Source organism: Rhipicephalus microplus, chromosome 2 (genome assembly GCF_043290135.1).
Source record: "Rhipicephalus microplus isolate Deutch F79 chromosome 2, USDA_Rmic, whole genome shotgun sequence".
Classification (NCBI taxonomy): Eukaryota; Metazoa; Arthropoda; class Arachnida; order Ixodida; family Ixodidae; genus Rhipicephalus; species Rhipicephalus microplus.
The window spans coordinates 158,451,621-158,463,987 of NC_134701.1; the positions used below are offsets into that span (position 1 = coordinate 158,451,621).

Sequence of the window (12,367 nt, forward strand, 5' to 3'; positions counted from 1 at the left end):
GAGCCTTTCAGGTGCAGAAAGCCTTGGCTCTACCGCAAACTTCGGTCCTAGTGACAGGGTTCTCGACACTTCCGGGGCCAGCTGTAACGGCTCCAGCCTGTGAACGTTACTCATGCCTTTTTCATCCCGTCTTGGTCCCGATCTAGCCTGACTTCGCAGACGAGCCAGATCACAGACCCAAATGGCCTCTGTGGTTTGATGAATGGCGCGCTGAAGTTCATGAAGCTGTCTTCTTTGCTTGGCATCATCTCTGCTATTCAGAATTTGAAGCGAAAACCACTGCCAAAGCAGTCCCACTTGCCTTCTGAACTCAGTCCTCCGAATCTTGCACACTCTTATGCCATGTCCGACGGAAGGGGTGAATCCACCAAAGAGTATCCGAATTTCCTCAGGGAAAATTTTCTTCCGCATACAGAACGTAAGTCTTCGCGCACGGCAAGTGGTGTGGGCTATCAACGCAGCCGTTATAGACGGAGTAGGAGGAGAACACATAAAAGGGCCCGTTGTGCTAGAAAGGTAATTGACTAGAGTATAAAGTTGGGCATCTTGGTAAGACATAATTACTCGACGTAGCGCGTTTAGAATCGTAGGATAAGGGAAGGGACAGAAGGGAGCGCTTACTTCCAACAAAATTTTGTTTCTAGGAGCGTACATATATATGCTCACGAAATTCGAACACAACGGTTGTATTCGAATTTCGTGAGCATATATATGTACGCTCCTCGAAATAAAATTTTGTTGGAAGTAAGCGCTCCCTTCTGTCCCTTCCCTTATCCTACGATTCTAAACGCGCTACGTCCCGTAATTATGTCTTACCAACATGCCCAACTTTATACTCTAGTCAACTACCCTTGCTATTTTAGTGATATACAAATTGTGTGATAAATTTGTGTGTGCCTTTGTGGCTGATGAAAACCCTTCAAATGTGAAAACACCATGCAACTGAACTGCTAAATGCATCAGAGAGCACCTCTCTCAGACATTCTTGCTAAACAAGCAGGTTGTGTTCAGGCAAAAACGGGGAAAGAAGGAGCGATCACGCGAGTGTACTTTGTATGCCACGCCACAGCAATATCACGGAGTCGCTTTGATGTAAGAATGAAATAAGCTTTGACAGCTATTGTAGTGGTGTCGATAGAGTGCTAGAGATATTACGCATTTTCAACCACCAGACATTTCACCTCAAGGCCAAATTGACAAAGTGTTTGTCATAACAGCGCCGCCGTATTACGTTATCATTCGGATCAGTTGGCTGGTAAACATATCGTGATGGTTGCGTAGAATGGAGTTAAATGACTTCTGCCTTGAGCGGTGGACAACAGGCAAAGTCATTCCATCTCACACTTTTCGTGCTTAACAAAACTTACATGAACCTTGCCACAGAGTGTTAAAGTAGCGGACACACTCCCTGTCTGTTTGATCAAATGTTCTCGTCGTGCCCAAACCAAGGGCCTTCAGATGTAAACAGTTAGGAAGACTGGAGTTGGCGCATATCGAACAATAGCATTCAAGGAAGACTCCCTTCCGTTCAGAGTGCTTCTGAAATCATGTAAGCCTTTGACCTACTGGTGCCTACACTGGCGGAGCTATCGACTTCACATGGAGCTTTGCCCTTGGGATAAGTTGGGCTCATGTCGGGTCAACGCCAGTGTTGGTTACTGTTTTGGATATATTTTTACTGTTACCACAATGTGAAAACCATATGCTCGGTATATGCTCCTGTGACTCAGCAAGATATATTCAAGGGTTGCCCGAATACAGCGTCAACTAGAAACGTAAATTGCCATCGTCCATAATAACTAGAGATTATCCTAATGACCTCATTCCTACTACAAAAGGCACACACGCTGCTGCACCCTTAAGGCCGCGTAGTGGGTGCCTAGCAAATTCGCAAAGATTACACTAAGTGTTTGACGTACGTACAAGAAAAAGAACATCGCTATCACGTTCAACTCCTGAAGTAAAAACTTAAGGGTCCACCAATTTTTGCTATGTGCATCCCCGCACAGTAACATGCACTTCAGATTGGTAAAACTGACATCTGTTTTTTTAAGTGAGTATCGACACTACGTCGTATAATATGATACCTTTCGGCGTCACTAAATTCAACGTGCTTGGTAAGCCAATAATCAATCTCATAGCCTGAAGAGTCAACAGCAGGAGGGTCCTATGAATCTCTCTCAGCTTCAAATTGTTGCTTCTTCAAACATTTGCAGCAAAACGGAGAGTGGTGATAGTCGGGCTCGTGCTGTTCAGATGTTCTTTGTGATTCGCCTCTGCGCTCTTCCGCTACGAATTCCTCAAATAGGCGCATTTCTCAAATACTTCTTCCCCTTCCGAAAACGTTTCCCGCTACCCACGTGCCCTCGACGTACGCAAGGCCATTCAAAATTCACGAAGAAGTCGGTCCAACTCACAAACTTGACTCAAAAAGTAAAAATACTACACGATTCCCTAGGGAGAGAGAGAGAATAGATTGAGAGCAAAGGAGGGAAGTCAATCAGGATTGTAGCATTCGGTTCGCCACCCTGCTCAAAGAGGAGGGGGATCGGGGAAGAAAAATGGGGAGAAAAAGGCCACTACTTGTTCATGTCTGCGCGTGACACCGACTACTAAAATGGGTATATGAACGACTTTTTCAGCGGCGAAGCTCCTTATGGCGTGGTTTGTGCGTCCCCCGTTTGTCGTGCGTAACCGCCGGTGGTGCATACCTGAGATAGCTGGTACTTGCCATAGGGGATACATGGGTGGTATGTGCCACCGGGGAAGGAGAGAGGCGATCGCGCGACTACGATCGCGATGAAAATGTGCGAGATGGCGGTACTTATAGTGTTTACCAGATGAACGAATGGACGGATGCATGGACGACAGACAGGCAAGCAGACGGAGGGACGAATGGGCGCACGGACGGGCGCATGGACGGACGGATGGACGGCTGAAAGCATAGATACGCACACGGACGGATGAACGCACGGATGGACGCAACAACAGACGGACTGATGCAGGATGAACGCACTAACGGACGGAACCAAGAACGATCAGACACATGGAAGTACAGACGGACTGACGGACGCTTCGCCTCACTCATCATCATTCACTCCATGGATATGTTGCGATGTTTTACATACATTTCCCGCAATTTTTTTTCACCAGCTGAAAAGAGTACTCATCTCGCACGTTGCTGAAAAAAGCTCAGCCTGAAGTTTCTAACCCTGCCTGTTATTTCTCATTTATACTTTTGCAAATAATCAGTGAGCCCAAGAGCTGCATGATTCGAGCTGAAATAACCGTGAATCGGAGGTGGAGCAGAGCGAATGGGCGCACAAAAATAAACTAGCTACTTTTATAACAACTTGAGGTTTGTATGCGCAAGATTTATTCCAGCATTATACTACCGATTAGAATAAATTTAGCCCCACTGATAATGGTTGGTAAGGTGTGTGTCCAGGCGAATAACTATCACTCTCTCAACGAGTTCATGTTGGCGGCGTTTCGGTTTTCCTTTAACTTTAATAACCATGTCCGCTTTTTTTTATTTGTACTCGATAACAATTTCTAATCCTTCCTTGATATATTCTTCTTTCATCTGAGAATTCAAGAACATCAGCTTTTGAATGACAAATATTTTTACTATTTCCACTACTATTAAGTGTCGTGGGTCCTCACTAAAAGCACAAATATTATTTTTGTAGACAAAACTCAGGCCTTGTACATGCCCGAAAAAAAATACGGCTCTTGAAAGAGTCTGTACACAGTTAGGCCAGCAAAAGCAACACAGAAGGTATGATGATGATGATGAGGAGGATGATGATGATGATGATGATCTGCCTTAAGCTTCGCTGGCACTCGCCCACAATGTGGGATCGGCAAGAACCGGGCGGCAGGATCATCAAGCGTGTTAGTTATAAGTCAGGTATTCACACTCAGGTAGTCTCGTAGCCGTAAATAATAATAACAATAGACTAACAAGGTAATCATTTTCTTGCCATTATGAACGCACACACGGCAGAGTAAACCTCCCTGTGGCTATAACCTAATGTAATCCCTCCGAAGGATAAAATTACTTCCACGTTTATTTTTAAACCTAGCTTCTCAATCGGTTCGACCAGGTATCTTTTCCATTGATGAGAATATCGTTGACAGGATAAAAAGAAATGATCTATTTATTCTGATTCCTTGCAAAAGAGACATAACGGAGATGCTGGGAGTCCAGCTTTATATATGTCAGTACACGACATGGCAGAGAATGAAGAAGACACCCGCGGACGCACGGGTCACGTGAGCACGGTTCACGCGGAGGCCTTCATCGCGATCTCCATGCCTCATTCTTGGTTGTAGCCCGTCTACAGACGCAGATGTGCAGAGATGAATTCGCTGATCGGCAAGCAAGGCGACGTCGAGTTCAACCTGCGCGACAGGCAGGTGAGCGTGATCATCCTCCTGCTTGTGGCCATCGTAGCCGGCGTGTGTCGCGCGCTGCGACGCTTCAACATACCCGCCGTGGCCGTGGTTGCGGCGCTAGGCTTCGGCGCAGGCCGCCTCGTCAGCGGCTACGACGCGAAGGAGAAAGTCCTTCCGGTTACTGACCAGCAAATCCGCGAGCTGCTGTTCCTCTACCTGCCCGTGCTCACGTTTACCGGCTCGATCAACCTGCGCAGCCATCTGTTCAGGCAGTGCTTCTGGCAGTGCGTGCTGCTTGGTTTCGGTGGTCTGCTCTTGAGCACCATGCTCTTCATGCTGTACATGTCGGGTATGCGCGACGCCGAAAAACACCACCTGGCCGAGACGGTGCTCATCAGCTTGCTCACGTGCTGTCCAGAGCTTATGTTCGTGTCCGACATGAACGCGCTGTCGTTGGCCCGCTCGCACATACTTGAGACCATCATCATGGGAGAGCCGCTCATTGGAGCCACCGTTCTCTGGATGGCCTACCGGTTCAGCACGCTGCCAGAGAAGTTCACTATTTACGCTTTCCTGAGGACAGTCACGTCTACGCTGTTCATCGGGCCCTTGGTGGGCAAGGCGCTGGGACACGCACTCGCGATGGTTATGATAGCGTTGGCACAGGACCTTCCCGTCTGCTTCATGGTGAGTGCTATCAGTGTTATAGCAACGTGGGCCTTCGCCGAGCAGTTTATGTACGGTGCTGGCATCAGCACCATCCTCTCGATGGGTCTCGCCGCTAGCTCCCATGCAGATGCCACTGTGTACAATCCGATATCGATCAGAAAGTTCTGGATGCTCATCAGGTACGGCTACGAAATCGTCATCATCTTCCTGCCTGCTTTTCGGATAGGCCGAGACTCGCGAGAGTTTCTGTCGTGGCACGAGATAATGAGCCCAGTCAACGCGTACGTTGCCAAGATCGGTGTCCGGTTTGTCACCATAATCGTGTTGTATCCGCTGTTGGCATCAGTGGGTTATAGCCTGAGTTGGCAGCAGTGCTTGATTGTGGCCTGGGCGAACTTCAAGGGCGCCATAATGATCGCCCTGGACTTGACCAGAGCTTTTCCAACCATCAACCTCAAGCATGCCCTCCAGGAACAATTTGTTCGCCTGGGCACGCTTTTCCTTGTGCAAGTCCTGAATACCACTACACTTCCAAAGCTAATGTCGATCCTCGGGCTGCTGGCACTGACGGACGTGGAAAGGGCCAACATGAACATGGTCATAATCGCGCTTCGAAACACAGCGAGGTCATCAACTAACTTTCAGCGACGAGACAAGAAGTTCTCGGGTGCCGACTGGAAGTGGGTTCAGATGCACACGTGTATCAAAAACCCTTATGAAGACGTCGACGAAGACGACTACGCAGAGCAGACAGACACATACTTGCCGGCACTCGCCTACAGGAATGCTGCTGCAAGGAAGGCCAGTTGTTCCATCCTTCGGCTTCAGAAGGTTTGTTGCAACAAGCAATACGAGGATGGCATGATTCACAGCAAAACTAAGAGCAAGATACTGGCCGCCCTGCAGTATGCTATGGAGAAGGAAGTCTCCCTGGATTACACCATGATGAAGCCTTTTGTGACCGTCCCCAGTTGGATCTATGGGCTTAAGGACTTGGTGCAACGATTCGCCGGTAACGAAGCCATCAAGAAGCGCCAATACAATACAAGACGTTCCACCCGCTCACGTATGGAAGATGACGAAGAGGACATAGAGCACGTTAGCCTCCTGTCAGCCATGCTCAAGGAAGGCTGGTACCATGCGCTAGTCGGATTCGTTGCTTTGGGCTTCGTCTTGCTGCTCAGTGGCCTGGCTTTGTTTATAATCAAAAAGCGCTCGGATCCGTCCCAGTACGAGCTACTCCTGTCGATCGCCACGTCAGTGCAAGCAGCTTACATTCTGCTCTACTCGATAGAGATGGTCATCCTGGTGTACACCCTTGGCATGCTGCGCATGGGTAAGAATCTTTGGAAGACTCTTGATGTTATCATGTACTTCCTGGTCGTGATCGAGTTCTTTCTCATCAGCATGACCTCCGTGAGCGGCGGAACCAAGCCTGACGCCACTTACACCAGCGTCCTGCAGATAAGCTTCATCACAGTAATCTCGTGTCGGATCGTGAAGACGCTGCAGAAACGCGTCGTGCTATTCCTGTTGATATGGGACATGCTGAATGTGCTGCTGAACCGCAAACTGTTCTACGCGTATGACCTTAGCTGGGCCTATATCACAGCTGCAGACGAGGCGATGAACAAGGTATCCCGTTTCGTCGCCATACCCCAGTTGGCGGCTTCCATACGCGAGAATAGTGGCTTGAACAAGCTGCACACGCTCAAAAACGTGGTGTACATCCAGCAGCGCTACCCCAATATCGAAGTGGCAACGAAGACTCGCCAGGCAGCTCGAAAGATCCTTAACAAGGCGTTCGACGGCCTCAGGGAGCTACACAAAGGGGGTTGACTGGACGACAAGCAGTTCAGTCTGCTCTTCTCCAACCTGTCGTGGATGATCCAGTGCGCCGATGGCATGCCCGCCAACGTGACCGTGGGCAACACAGCATTCAACACGATGCTCAGCGTGCCGTGGCTCTCGCGCGACGTCGTGCCGCAGCTGCTCATTTGCTTCTACCAATATCTGAAGGAAGGTGAGCTACTGGTGGAAAAGAACAACATGCACGACTGTGTCTTCATCATCTGCTCGGGTATCGTCCGGGTGAGCGGCTGCAACGAGGAGCCCTGGGCGAACCCCGTGCAGCTCGCCAACTCGGACTCTACGCGCTTCTACTTCTGCGAAGGAGCCTTTCAGGACTACCTCGTGGCGCCCGACAGTCTCGGCCTGTTGGGCTTCCTGACGTCGATGCCGTCGGTGTGCCAGTGTGTGTGCGAGACGGACGTCGAAATGTGCTGCATCCCTATGGAGGAGATGACAACGCTGGTCGAGCAGCTCCCAGAGGCGCCAAACCTCGTCTACCGCATGTGGTTCGGCGTCGCCATTCGCATCGGGCTTGCCGTCCTCGTGAAGCAGAAGCGGTACCAGGTAGGTCTGTAGCTTTGATAGATTCAAAATTTCCAAATTCATAATAACGCCTTAGAACTAACAACAGCGTGCGCTGTTCTTCAGGCGCATTTTTCGGTACGAGAAATCACCTGGCGTTGAACGCAACAAGAGATAGACGTTACCTGCACTGTTGTGTAACCGATTTTAAGAACAACGTAGGTATCGGAAGTGATGTACTGGCAATAAGTCAAAGTCGCGTTGCTAGTTGGGTGAGAACATTACCGTGTCAACTTGGCACGATTCAGTGTAGTGAACAACAAACCTTTGCACTGCCGATCTCGCCTCCATGTTCTTCAATAAAGTCTTCTTGCCTATCCGCTTTCCACACTTATGACCTACTTAAAGAGTGTATCACTGATAAGATGTTAGTTTCTAACTCTTGTACAGTCAATCATGAAGTTAACAAAATATCTGGAGGTTCTGAAAAGTGTTATTAGACTGTAAAAGCTAACAACTGTCAGCAAATAAGCTCAATTGTGTATTGTAGGAACGTATTACGTATCTGTGTTCAATGATTGCGGCAGCGCTCCATTGACGACCGTTTAAAGGGCCGTGCGACAATTTTGAGACAGCTTTTTATAGCAAGAAAACGCGAGTAGCAATGAATGCCGAGACGAGTGCGAGAATAATGGTACGAACTTCCGCCCGAGAACTCATGTCCAATTGTCCTGAAGACATCACGTCATGATGTCAAAATAACGTCACAAGTTCTTACAATTTGTGACGTAATAAGGACGTCTTCACATTGCGTTGGCTTTTTGCATCACAACATTTTGACGCCGAAGACGACTTCACGTTTGTGAGCGCTCCAAGGCTAATTACGCATGTCGCACGTCGGCCTACTTAGTATCTCAAACATGCAGCTCACAGACATATCGATAACGCCCCTGCACCTTCATGACTGCCTTTTATTGGCGTGCTTTAAATTTCCTAATAAGTAAGTTCATGAGCTACACAAATATGACTTGTCTCAAGTAGCTTCTAAAGGAACCCCATTCGACCGATATGCTTTGGAACATAACCGTACAACGGAAACTGTGTATTTCATAACTGGGGTTGAGATTTAAGGTGTTGTGGGCATCAATATCCACTTGTTTCTGATGTCGAACCCCTTCAAAAATAAACCATATATCGTATGCGAGAAATACTTTCGAATGGCAACGTTAGCTGACATTTTGTTCAAAATGTGAGCTTAACGGTACCTTCGAGAGCTTCATACAACTAACAATGTTTTACATTGCCTCCATAATCAGCATACCTTAAACCAGGTGGCGATAGTATGTGATTACGTCATCAGGTAACGTCACGTCATGCGACTTCATAGTGACTACATCATTAAGTCATGAGTATTGTCAATCTGCGACTTTTTCGACGACGTATATGTTGACGTCATGAACATATAGAGAGTACTTGTTGACGCTGCCACTCGTGTTGACGCCGCCAGTACAGATGGTGAGTTTTTGCGCTTCATGACGCATCGAAGGATTTTAACAGTTAAAAAACAAAACTGGTGGCACTGCGGACTCACGCATGTGCTTCTCCCGCTCGGCAGGAGTGGACGCACGACAAGCTGAAGCGCTTCCTGGAGAACGGCATCATGCCCAACTTGTACTACGCCATGGACTTCTCGCTCGACGAGGCCGTGCTGGACGTGATCCTGGTCCAGGGCGTTGTCCAGTGCTCCAAGACGCACGAGCTCTACACGGGGCCCTCGTACATTCCCAGCACGGTGCGCGAGATGACGCTACCGGGCATTCCTTCCGACAGGGCCCGGCCCATAATGCTCATCACCACCGTGATGCGCTACCACCTGCCGAGCGACCTGGACTGGTTCCACCAGCCGCTCACGCACTACGACTACAAGAAGCAGCGCACCCTCTCCATGGCGGTCGTCAGAGCCGGGTGAACAATGTCGCTCGCTCGAAGGCACGACATATGTGCCGCCTTCTTGCCATCGGAACAACGACCACATGGCGATGCAATATTCTTTGAAACTAGCTACACAGACTGTTGTGCCATTTAACTTCAGTATAGTTATGTAGTTTCTGTTTTGCACACTAACCTTTTTTCGAAGATTGATTCTCTCTTCACCAAGTTACATTTACAATTTTTATGTATTTATTTCGTTTATATAATTATTTCGCCGTAGTTTTCATAATCATCCACCTTGTGTAGAATTTGCTATCAAAACGTATTCGCCACGGAGACTTGCTGGTACAGCAGCATCTTACCGATTACGATTGGACTCGAAATGCTTGCTACTTATGAAGTGAAGGACGCTGAACTGAAGCACTTAAACTTTTTTTAAATTTGTTTCTGAATCGCTCATTTAGCGCTGTGTGCATCTTCTCATCGTACGTTGACGACACTCAGGCCTGTTTTAGGGCTCGTGAAGGTGCCATGGAATTTGGGAATGGTGTCGCTACAGAACACGCTGACAGTATACAGTCAGTGCAGTAGACTGCTCTGGCTCATTGCTCGAGGCGGATGCACTGAAGTTCGTGCTCTTCAGTGGTGGTTGCAAAGCCAGCTGTAGCGTACTTTGCCATCAGAAATTTGAAGTCGTAATACTGTGAATAATTGTACGAAAGACAACTTTTGCCACATATGACATTTCGATCTCCTGATCTGCCTAAGATCAGCACATGCGATCACTTGGTCGTTTCTTGTTCTTCATGTACTATATACAAGAGCTTGGATGCGGGTCTCTCGTGTAGTGTGAACCGACGCAATGAGACATGGCAGCTTCATTACAGAGCTGTAACACATTCCTCACGCTCATTCTGAGGCGCGACCACTGACGTTCATATAAAGCGCATGTGATTTCCACCGTGGTGTATCGCGCCTGTAAACTTGAGAAACGCGGCTGTGGCGGTTCATCGCTGAGCACACCCACTTGCTTACAATTGATCTCCAAAAACTGTCCAGCGAATGATTATATTTATTTGTGCCTGGAAAGCTACATCGCTTTCGAGGTATACGGGGATAAAGATCGCAGCGATCCGAGCAAGGCGCAAACTGTCTTATAACCGTAAGAGTTGTGCGCATCGCTTAACAATTGAAGCGTCTCGTGTCGCACGTGCTAAGGTGCCCTACTTATTTCTGCCACGCAGTATAGGCTGGTGGGCTGGTCTTCTAGAGTCGCAGGCGCCTGTATCTTCATCTAGGCCTGGCTTTCCCATTCCCATTCGGGATCAGCGAAGTGTGTTAGATATGCCGCGACGACCTAGCACCCATACTGACCCCACTCTACGTGAATTTTAAGAGTGAGAGCGGTCTGTCCGACCTCACTCCTCTACCCAGATATATGCGACAAATGCAAAAACTGGGATTCTAGAACCACTTCCTAGAATCGCCTCCGCGAGTGCTTGTTGCACAGCTCTGCCCTTGCGACAAACTTGGGCTGTCCAGGCGCGGGCCGAGTAAGCCGCGAGGAGCCGAAAACTCCTAATAATGGCCGTAATCTAGATGAGACCTTTTGCACACACCACTAACATTCAGGACATTTCAGTAAAGTTGCTTTTGTGTATTTACTAATGTGAATGCATCTCACAAGACTCGGCACGAGTAATCGAAATTAAAGATGTAGTACCGTCCACCATGAAAAAAGTGGACAGTACGACATGTGGTCATGAAAAACTGCATGCATATTACCTGCAGTGTGTCAAGAAAAGCCAGAACTTTCAACCACCAGTGCCCTTATGTATATCTATGCCACCATGACTCCGTAAGATATTGAAACATCTGTGCACTCGGGAAGTGGAGACGACTTTACCTACTGCCAATCCCGCCGTTGGGTGTGAGCCATACAAATAGACCTTCATTATCATCATCCTCCCATACAGACCGCGAATCACTCAATATAACGGCCGAAAAAATTACTGAAATTTTTCGAAGGGATAGAAGCTTTGCGAAGAGCTCTGCTATACGAACATGGCAGTATACGTGCAGTCCACGATGCGATGTGCACGTGACAAGGATACGGTCTCTCAAAAAATAACCACCACTTTTCTACCCGCATGGATGCATCAGCGGCAATTACAGTGTCACTTCCGTATTGAAGTAAGTGGTCTTCTAACAAGCCTCTTAAATATCAACAAGGTGGGAGTTAGGCAGTAGAAGTTAATATATAACCCATTTCATTGTTCATACTGGTAAATTCTTTATCTGTTAATATAATATCACTCATCTTAACCCTAAGGATTCTAAATGATCCTGGAGAAAATAACTTCTGGATCATATGTGCGTGACACCAAGACACCATAAAAAATGCTCTCGATTCACAAATTAAAACAAACTGCGTTCGCTTTTGTGAAAATATGTACATTCTAAAGAGTGTTTTACTGTGACATCTGTGACAGTGTTTTTGTGACATCTGTGACATCTGTGACAGTGTGTTTTACTGTGACAGTGTTTTACTGTGACATTTTACTGTGACATTATGTGGAATCTGGAGATTCGGGCTTCTTGCCATTAAATATTGTTCGCAGTATATTTTGGTACCTCATCAAAACTTAGAACATCCTCTCACTCTAGAGGAACCAGGCAATCCGTATTGCATGCCACCCACAATTGAGAGCATGAAAACGTAGCGAAATCTTATAGAAGCCGACAAGCAAACATACAATAATTCATAAGCAGATTGTCTCCGCGTACCCCGGAGGGTTGTTGACCAAGTTTACATAACAGCCACAGCGCGTGTTGCCTACAGCGCGCGTGCCTTCTTCTTGCACAGTGTGGTTTTGCCAACTTGGCTTTGCATCGTAAAGTACCCCAGATGTTCAGTGCAACCACCTTGGGCAAATATTCATATTTATCATTGCCTATACTGAAAACAGATGCTAACATCAGCCGTCAAAGT

At 47.6% G+C, this 12,367-nt stretch overlaps 1 protein-coding gene across 1 annotated transcript; it reads left to right on the forward strand.

Annotated features, from left to right (window-relative positions):
* Positions 1-4,365: 4,365 nt before the first annotated feature.
* LOC119187282 (sperm-specific sodium:proton exchanger) lies at positions 4,366-6,909 on the forward strand. Its single transcript, XM_037435463.2, has one exon. It carries the CDS (start codon positions 4,366-4,368, stop codon positions 6,907-6,909), a length of 2,544 nt encoding a protein of 847 aa, XP_037291360.2.
* Positions 6,910-12,367: the final 5,458 nt, after the last annotated feature.

Excerpts from the sequence above, each read along its gene's own strand:
- LOC119187282 (XM_037435463.2), top strand. The coding sequence starts at position 4,366 with ATGAATTCGCTGATCGGCAAGCAAGGCGACGTCGAGTTCAACCTGCGC.